Raw genomic sequence first — 9716 nt, forward strand, 5'->3', positions numbered from 1 at the left:
TATCTTATTTCAACACGATATGCATAATAATATTAACCTCCTTTATAAATTGTAGTTACTTTAAAATATAAATTTTAGTAGATCATCAATTATATGCATTTCTTTGAAAAAATGTAACAAAGGCCCTATATACCTTACCCACATGATAGTCTGCTCATGTATTTTTCAGAGTTTACACTAAGCACTGCTGCATCGCTTCACCGCACGTCTCCTCCATAGCAACCGTTGCCAGGAAGTGACGTTCCATAGTTACTACTAGCAAGCTGGTGTGTCATGCTAGTGGGGGGTTCGGCAAGATGGCGGACGGCAAACAGACGGGGATCTAAACTCAACTAATTTTTCCGTACCAAACCCTGTCTAAAATCAACAAGACAACAAATTAAAACGCTGACGGGCTACTGGTAAGAGAGCTTACTCTAAAAAATGAATTCAGCTGTACGTACTTGCTCTGGGAGTTCCTGCTGAAGAAGGACTTCAACCACCTGACTTGATTGATTTTAGCCTTGTCTGTTACAACCTAGCTATTGCTATCTTCATCCCGAAACGCTATAAGATTATAGGGAACATGTTAATGGACACGGATGACGTTCATGATAGGGCGCAGGTGCAGCATGGTGTGCACCACTGCTTAAATTTCTTGTTAAGTCCTCTTTCAAAGAAGCAGTGATCATCAGGAAAGAAAAAAAAAGAAGAAAATGTTTCAAACGCTGATATTTTCATTCCAATCCGCGAATATTAACGGGCAGATTTGCTTCTCTTGAGGAGAAGATCTGTAGAAACACTGCAGATATTTTAAACATCAAAGAACCAAAAGAAGTGAGGAAATGATGCAAGAGTTGAATCAAAAATGTAGAAGGATGGAGGGAACTAGGGCTGCATCTGTATCCTCTTGGCGTGATGGAGAAGCGCAGAGCCACTTTTATCTTTTGTGCATAAAGGCTCGTTTATTCATAACAGAAAGATCCAGAACATGCTCCTCAGATCAGGGAGTCTGCTATACACTTTAAACATTGCACATGCGCAGCTCAGCTGCAGAACCACAGACATGACTGTTATCAGCTTACCGTAAAGCACCTTGTATGAAAACACCCTAAAACATACACTCTAACTTTACCATAACACATTGGGTAAGGGCGAACTTCAATCTTTACACCTTAACATCAAGGATTTTCTGATCTGGAGATGATGACGGATTAAATGGAGTGTTACAGTTGAAGGTGGAATCTGAAGCTGTTTAACCTCCCCAAATCCACAAATGAATCGACGGAGGAAACAATAGTAAAGTTTTTGAGGTTTTTACATGGATTGCTCTAGAAGAAAGACAGAGATTTGGCTTTATGATTGATACAGTGCATCGCATAGACAGAAATCTGGCTTTCTCATTGATACAGTGCATCGTGTAGGACAACGAAATGAAGAAAGCAGGCCAAGACCAGTTATACAATTTACAATGCTTGTCTTCGGGTAGAAAATGTGGAGGGCTTCAAAGGATGCTGCAATCATAAAGGAAAAGAAGCTTCCAATCGCTGAAGAATTGGCCCCTGGTGGAAAAAGTTAGGAAAGAAAGCTGCCTGGTGCGGACAGGATGCCATCATCGATTGAGTTTCAGGGGAAAATCTAAAAGACTGATAAAGGAAATTTAAATGTTTGAAATTAAGAAATATTGCCTTTACAAAAGTCATTTGTTGGCTTAGAGTTTACCTTACAAAGGCATGTCAAACTTATGATACGTTTTTGTTTCCTACTTATCCCTAAAGCTTGGTAAGTTGATATAGAATTGTCATTTGGTCTTGGTTTTGTGTTCCATAAGCTATGTCTGATTTTAAGTTTAACTCTTTAAAAATAATTTCTTTAAATTTTAGGTGACTACGTGATACAACCAAGAGAAAAGCATTACGGTAGTCCTTTTTCTTAACTTGCCCAAAACTCTCCTTTTAAATTGACTAAAACCGCTCAGCTTGTAGCTTCCTCAACGTAAACTGTTTCAACTTCTTTACTTCCATGCGTTTTGTACTCTGTTATTGCTTTTATTTGTATTGTGTTCAGTATATTTAAAATGTACAAATTAATTTTCTGAAAATTGTTCATTGATTGCTTATAGTGATTTCTTTATTAGTATCAAATTGGTAAAGTTGAGATATTTTCATCTTTTTGCAATTTTTTATAATTATTGTTGTTTTGGTATTAAAACGTATGTAACAAATCACCAAATCCTTAAATACTTTGCTATATAATGTTTAACCCCTTGTGGAGGAGTTTTCCACACTATTGCTACTATCCTACATCATTGTGCTTTCCTGATGTTTATTTAACATCCAATTCTTCTTCTAGTTTGCAGGGTTCTTGTGGCGTGAAAGGGCACCATGTTCAATTCGGTAGAACTAGAAGGTGAAGTGGATCACTCCTTTTTTGACAGTGGCAGTGATGGCAGTGATGGAGAGCCAGGAGTAGAGAAAAGCTTGAAGGCTAAAAAGCAGAGCCTTGGACGACAAAAGAAGACAACGACTAAAAGCAATGAAAAGGCAGATGATGAGGACTCTTCACAAGCTGAAAAGACAGAAGGCTCTGAATTGCTCTCTAAAAAACCCAGTGGAGCATTCATGAGCTTGTTAGCCGACACCACAGAAGGCGAGTCTGTCTCCCAGAGTCCAAATGAGATTGAAGAAAAGGATGTGGAGGAGGAAGAGGAGGATTCGTACAATAATTTAGATAAATGTGAGTAAACATTCTTTCAGCTGTTTTGTTTGATTATAACTAAGTACTCGGCTTACATCTTAAGTATTTTAACAGCAGCTTTAAAAAAAGCTGGTTTCTCCATCAATAAATTATTTTACTTTGTTTTCTCCTCATAAAGACATGAACTTATTGTTTTCCACAGAGAGTTCCTGCCTCAGCTATGTAGGCTTTTAATTTTTAACCCTGAATAACTTCCATCTTCATAATGTACCACATAAACCTTTGTAAAGGATTAATTACCAATTTAGGGTATAAGCAGTTATGTAATTTCTTGAATTTGTTTCTATTTCTCGAGTTCGATGTTTACTTTTTCTTTTAAATTGGGTTCTTAAACCTTTAAAGGATTTGAATGTTAAAGATAAACATCAACCACTTTAAAAAGCTACATTTAATCAACTTTCTTTCAGACTCTCTTAGTTTGGAAAGTTCTTTAGAATATCAGCTCGCCCTCAACTGCCGAAGAAAATCGCAGAGGAAGAACTTCTCGTTTTCCAAGGATGAGGTCCGACGCATTGAGCGAGAGAATCAGCGGCTTCTCCAGAAGCTGACGCATCTATCATCAGATTCTAACCAGAAAAGAGCGGTGAAGAAGTCAACGTCAGTGGCCATGAATTCTCCTGTGAGTCGTCTCTCTCACAGCGCTTTGAACAGGCAGCGAGAGCAGCAGAGAATCCAGCGGGAAAACCTGGTGAGTGATGAGTCCTTGCTCCAAAAGAATGATGCACTCGTTATAAAAGGCTCAGTATAGAAATTACTGTTTTAATTCTTTTCTTTGTTTTTTTGCTGGACGCCACACAAAATAAAAAAGGTATCATTTGTTTAGGACGTTTCTAACATTAGACATGAGTGAAAGGCTGAAGTAATATTAAACAGGAATAATCATTAAAAAAACTGTTTATGCTTTTCTAAATATCCACTCTGGAATAAATGTGTATTCAAAATAATTAATATACATTAATCTAATTTTATCTGGAATATTCTAAATTATGAACACCTCTCCCTGGTTTTGCAACATCTATTAGAAAAACAACTTGAGAATGCCCTCTCTCTTTGAGCTCATAATAATTTTGTATGATAACTGTTGGCAAATTTTCAAAGTAATTTAAACATTTTTGTAAAGTTTGATGTTTTTGAAAATGAGTGGAGCATTATTTCCTTTGCTTAGTTAAGAAATAATGAACTGCTTTAAAAATCATACAATGTGATTTCCTGGATTCTTTTTCTATATCCTGTTTCTCACAATTGAAATGTAACTAAGATGAACGTTACAGACCTCTCTCCAATCTTTACTAAGCAACAAAGTGCAAATCTATTGACTGACAAAAAAACTTTTTGCTCCACTGTATATATGGAATATTTCATGAAGATTTTAGCTTTAAACATGATTTCTGACAAATGTTTGGTCTCTTTTTTTTATTCCTTGTTCTTATGCAAAAGCTCTAAAATGATTCAAAGACTGAAGCTTGTTTTATCGTGACATCAGGTTCATGAATTGATTTTATAAAACATTGCATCGTCCCTCATTGTCCTTCTCAAGCATTTTGGTTTTATACATAAGCAAGTACAGGAGACACATCAGACTCAGATATATGAGCTGATGCCTCTACCAGGTACAACTGTCCTGGTTTTATTTGTGCATCTGACTAAAATAAAGGTAAATAAAAAGGTCACTTCCTATGTAGCTCTCTATAGGAAGATATTGTCTGCTTTAACAATTCAACTACAGCAATAAAATATCTCATTGCGGTTTTTTTGGTAATCAGTATGGATGATCTCTGTCTTCAGCTAAAACAAACAATGAGTAGCACATTTAATTAGCTCATTTAAAGAAAGCAACATTTTAGTTAAGTCACAAAAAATTATAGATGTTCTTATTTTCATCAGCTATCAACATTTGTATGTCCCAAATAATATAATGAAGTCATTTCATGTATTAGTATTTGGATGAATGAAGTTGTCATTTGTGGATTGTTAATCTATAGAAGAGGGTAATGGTTTGGTTCAGTTGGTGCAGCTCTGACAGCACCCCCTAAAAACAGACCCTGATGAACTTGGATGGACGGCAGCAGGTGCCAGAAGTGCTGCAGTGACATGAGAAAGTTCTTTAGCCTCCCTCCTCATATCTTACCATCTTGGCGAAGAAACGTACCTCTAGAGTGAAGTTAAGATGGGAATAAGATTGTTGCTGAAATGCTAAAATGTGGTTGCATCAGTTGTTGGTAAACATGGAGTTGATTGAAGAGAAAAACCTCCATGTTTTATTCATTTCCCCCTTTTTTGTTCTTGTTTCTTTTGTTTCTTGGGATCAGTGATGGAGCATTTTTCTATTCATACAAGTGGTAATCATAGTCATTTCCAGGACAGAATGTTCCTTCTGAAGTCTGAGCAGAATTCTGGCTAGAATGCTTTTCACTTTCTCTATTCTTAGAGAGAAGTAATTGAATCTGGTGTGTGATCAGTGCTTCCTTCCCACATATCACACATCTGACATACCTAATTTCTAAGCCACAAAAAGGAGTTCTGAGTATTACAATATGTTTTTTTCAAAGAAGTAAAATTTATAGTTACAAATACACTTTAAAAATGGATTTCAAATGAAAATTAACACCTTGCAATTTAGCGCCTGTAGAGCCTTTTTAAAGTTTTCATCATGAAAATGTTTGTTTTGCACCTAGCACACTGACTTACACTGACCAAAAATATAAACGCAACACTTTTGTTATTGCTCCCATTTTTTATGGTATGAACTCAAAGATGTGAAACATTTTCCACATACACAAAATAACCAGTTCTCTGAAATATTGTTCACAAATCTGTCTAAATCTGTGATAGTGAGCACTTCTCCTTTGCCAAGACAATCCATCCCACCTCGCAGGTGTGCCATATCAAGATGCTGATTAGACAGCATGATTATTGCACAGGTGTGCCTTAGACTGGCCACAAGAAAAGCCCACTCTGAAATCTTCAGTTTTGTTTTATTGAGGGGGTCAGGGGACCCAGACAACCAGTCAGTATCTGGTGTGATCACAATTTGCCTCATGAAGTGCGACACATCTCCTTCGCATAGAGTTGATCAGGTTGTCTATTGTGGCCTGTGGAATGTTGGTCCTTTCTTCTTCAATGGCTGTGTGAAGTTGCTGGATATTGGCAGGACCTGGAACACGCTGTCGTATACGCCGATCCAGAGCATCCCAAACATGCTCAATGGGTGACATGCCCGGTGAGTATGCTGGCCATGCAAGAACTGGGATGTTTTCAGCTTCCAAGAATTGTGTACAGATCCTTGCAACATGGGGCCGTGCATTATCATGCTGCAACATGAGGTGATGTTGTTGGATGTACAGCACAACAATGGGCCCCAGGATCTCATCACGGTATCTCTGTGCATTCAAAAGGCCATCAATGAAATGCACCTGTGTTCTTCGCCCATAACAAAATGTATGCCTGCCCATACCATAACCCCACCACCACCATGGGCTACCCGATCCACAACACTGACATCAGAAAACCGCTCACCCACACGACGCCACACACGCTGTCTGCCATCTGAACAGTGTAACCGGGATTCATCCGTGAAGAGAACACCTCTCCAACATGCCAGACGCCATCGCATGTGAGTATTTGCCAACTCAAGTTGGTTACGACGACGAACTGGAGTGAGGTCGAGACCTCGATGAGGACGACGAGCATGCAGTTGGACGGTTCCCTGAGACGGTTTCTGACATTTTGTGCAGAAATTCTGTGGTTATGCAAACCGATTGTTTCAGCAGCTGTCCGAGTGGCTTGGAGGTGGACATGCTGGATGTGGAGGTCTTGGGCTGGTGTGGTTACATGTGGTCTGCAGTTGTGAGGCCGGTTGGATGTGCTGCCAAATTCTCGGAAACGCCTTTGGAGACGGCTTATGGTGGAGAAATGGACATTCAATTCCCTAGCAACAGCTCTGGTGGACATTCCTGCTATCAGCATGCCAATTGCACGCTCCCTCAAAACTTGCGACATCTGTGGCATTGTGCTATGTGAAACAACTGAAGATTTCAGAGTGGCCTTTTCTTGTGGCCAGTCTAAGGCACACCTGTGCAATAATCATGCTGTCTAATCAGCATCTTGATATGGCACACCTGCGAGGTGGGATGGATTGTCTTGGCAAAGGAGAAGTGCTCACTATCACAGATTTAGACAGATTTGTGAACAATATTTCAGAGAACTGGTTATTTTGTGTATGTGGAAAATGTTTCACATCTTTGAGTTCATACCAAAAATGGGAGCAAAAACAAAAGTGTTGCGTTTATATTTTTGGTCAGTGTATGTAGAAATGCTTTGTGTATGCACACACTTTTTTTTTGTGTTGCATTACTTGAACAGTTTTTCCTCGTGATGTCAAATGTTGTTTTGTTTGTTTACTTCTAGGCTCTCCTCAAAAAACTTGAAACTGTCAAACCCACACCTGACCTAAAGCGTTCCAAACAGCTAGCAGACTATCAGCGACTCGCTGGATACCTCAGGCCTGAAAAAGCTCATCCATCCCTTCACATCTACAGATCCGTATCAAATGAAAGACCAAGCAACAGTTCATCCTCAGGTCTGTATTCACTGTAATGAATAGCTTTAGAACTTTGTCATCATTTTTATATTCTTATACAGCGAAGCAAAAGCTCATCCAAGCCTCTTAGTCTTAATGTAAACAAAACTGTTTTTTGGCACTTTGATACTGTTTTTCCTCTAATGTACAGTTTGACTCAACTATAGCAGAGAAATAATCTACATTTGATTAACTCATTTATAAAATGCTTCAATCGTTATGTGTGAATCTTACTAATCAAAAAAAGCTCTAAAGTTTGTTTCAGTAAAGGTTTTACTTTTCTTTCTTGTAATATGAAAGTAAATGCACCAAGTACAGTACAGAAACGACACATTAGGTTAAATGATAAATACTGATCAATCATGGTCACGTGCATTTGCTTTGTCTTTAGTGAATTCTAAGTAAAAGACTGAATAGATTAACTCACAACAGTATAGAGAATTAATACAGAGAGCACTTAATTCAGCTCTATGCTGTTTTTTTCTTACATAAATATAGAATATTTGATTTTCAGGAATAAAATATGTCTCTTTTGTTCTTTCGCTTATTGCTCATTTTTTGATCATATTTAATAAATCTTTACATGGATAACTCTCTCTTCTCAGCATCTTCAGGTTCCAGGTCAGTCAGCTCCAGAGCCACAGTCAGTGAGACGGCTACGCTTGAAGCTCCAACTACCGTACACACGATGCAACCCAGGAACCCTGATGCTAAGAACATTTCCCTTTTAAAGCCAGTTAGAAAATAAATTTATGACATTCCTCAATACAAATGATTGACTGTATTTGTGTTCAGAAAAATCCAGTCATATTTGAAATTAAAAAAAATTTCTACAATTTTTCAGCAGAGCTTTTATTTATTTAATGTAGTTACGTTTTTTTGTTCACTATATACTGCAGGTGGTTGTCTCAGATCAAATGTAGAAAAGTTAACTTCAGAACTTCCATCCATTTTCTTGTTGCAGTGATGACTTTGTAACTTCTTTAATTGCACTTTTTAGAAAATGCTCCGTTTGCTTCAGCAAGTGCATAAAGTGAATATCCTGGATTTTGTTGTTCTTATATTTCAATTATTTATGGTTTTGGCTAAAGAAAATGTTAATTGTATAAATAATATTTGTGTTTTTTTTCTGTTCCATCTGAATAAAGGCTGCTTTTTCCACTACTTACTACTTAAACTATTTTGTAGTGATCCTGCATGTGTGGCTATGCTGCCCATGGAAGGATTGCATTATGGGAGTTTTTGTTTGCATTGTTAAAACCCTGAGTGAGTTGGGTATCTCCAGTAAAGACATTCGCAAAGTTGTTCTGAAAAAGACTTATTAAAGGTTGTTCTAAGGACATTGGACTCTGCCATTTTATTGTACTTACTGAAATCCTGGCTGCCCGGGGTCATGCGGTGTATGGGGGACGGGTTAGCTCATTCTTTTGCATGCTAAAGAAGGTTTTGGCGAGAGGCGCTAGTACCTTGCTAATTAGCATAGCTGAGTTCTGCTCCATCCTGACCTACAGTGACAGAGCAGCCGTTACAATATTATATTTTACCATGAATATTTTTCTATATAATATGTTTGCTGAGAAGGACATTATTGTGAAAATATATAGCATTTTATTTGTGGGTAGATGGTATGCAAAACTCATCTTTATAAAGTTATGAGCCTTTTGCAAATAAAAATGAATCTAACATTTGATCTCCACATTGTCACAAGTATCACCGTTGTAGAAAATATTCAAACATTAAGTTTTTATTTTACCTTATTAGTTTTGTTTTATTTCAATGTGTCACATAATTTTGCCTTTTTTCATGTTGTCTTCTAAATATCAACCTACGTTTAGGACCTAGAAAATGCCTTATTTTAAAAATTACCTGTCTGGTAAAATATGAAATAAAAAAAATGACTTCACTAATAGCAAAGGCTGGATGGCTCAGCTAGTTGCATGTAGGCACCTGGGAAACCTGGGTTCTGTGCGATGACGTTCATCTAGTGTGGGCCCTTGGGCAAGACCCTTCACGCTACTGCCTAACTATGTAGCCACAAGGGGGCCTTAGACTAGTCTGCTCTAGTGGGAGGGGGACAGACTGGGCTCTCAGTACCAACCTAGATGGCGATAGAGAAGGACTTCTCGACTGACCTGAAGCGTGAAAATCTACATGACAGGGTGATCAAACTGTTTTTAAGGAAAGAGATTCTTTTGTTCTGCTCACCTATTTGAAAATGAAAGGAACTTTTAAAAATGAGCAGCAGTCTGTCTAAATTTCACTGTTTTGTACATGTTACTTTGGGGATGATGATGATGGTGTCCCTTTTTTTTAAGATTTAAAGATTAGCAACTCAATTGCCATCAGAGCCACCATCAGTGTATGAATGTGTGTGTGAATGTGTGTGTGACTGGGTGAATGG

The 9716-nt window shown here is 37.9% G+C and overlaps 1 protein-coding gene across 4 annotated transcripts; it reads left to right on the forward strand.

Annotated features, from left to right (window-relative positions):
- Positions 1-244: 244 nt before the first annotated feature.
- Positions 245-8656, forward strand: LOC144991102 (cilia- and flagella-associated protein 97-like). 4 transcript variants are annotated; one of them, XM_078944885.1, is made up of 6 exons: positions 264-401; positions 1863-1898; positions 2332-2715; positions 3144-3424; positions 7144-7315; positions 7921-8656. In XM_078944885.1, exons 3-6 carry the CDS (start codon positions 2364-2366, stop codon positions 8061-8063), a joined length of 948 nt encoding a protein of 315 aa, XP_078801011.1. In that variant the 5' UTR covers positions 264-401; positions 1863-1898; positions 2332-2363; the 3' UTR covers positions 8064-8656. The 4 variants fall into 4 exon arrangements, with proteins under 4 accessions (XP_078801006.1, XP_078801012.1, XP_078801013.1 ...); XM_078944880.1 differs by lacking the exon at positions 1863-1898 and having other exon boundaries at positions 245-401; XM_078944886.1 differs by lacking the exon at positions 1863-1898 and having other exon boundaries at positions 252-401; positions 7930-8656.
- The last annotated feature ends 1060 nt before the right edge of the window (positions 8657-9716 follow it).

The sequence above is a fragment of the Oryzias latipes genome, chromosome 1 (assembly GCF_053564925.1).
Source record: "Oryzias latipes strain Hd-rR chromosome 1, Olatipes_Hd-rR_3.1".
In the NCBI taxonomy this organism is placed as follows: domain Eukaryota; kingdom Metazoa; phylum Chordata; class Actinopteri; order Beloniformes; family Adrianichthyidae; genus Oryzias; species Oryzias latipes.

Bases quoted from the DNA above. Each gene is read 5' to 3' on its own strand.
- LOC144991102 (XM_078944880.1), top strand. From the start codon at position 2,364: ATGTTCAATTCGGTAGAACTAGAAGGTGAAGTGGATCACTCCTTTTTT. The intron at 2,716-3,143 runs GTGAGTAAACAT...ACTTTCTTTCAG, and splicing joins GTACAATAATTTAGATAAAT to ACTCTCTTAGTTTGGAAAGT. The intron at 7,316-7,920 runs GTCTGTATTCAC...CTCTCTTCTCAG, and splicing joins AAGCAACAGTTCATCCTCAG to CATCTTCAGGTTCCAGGTCA.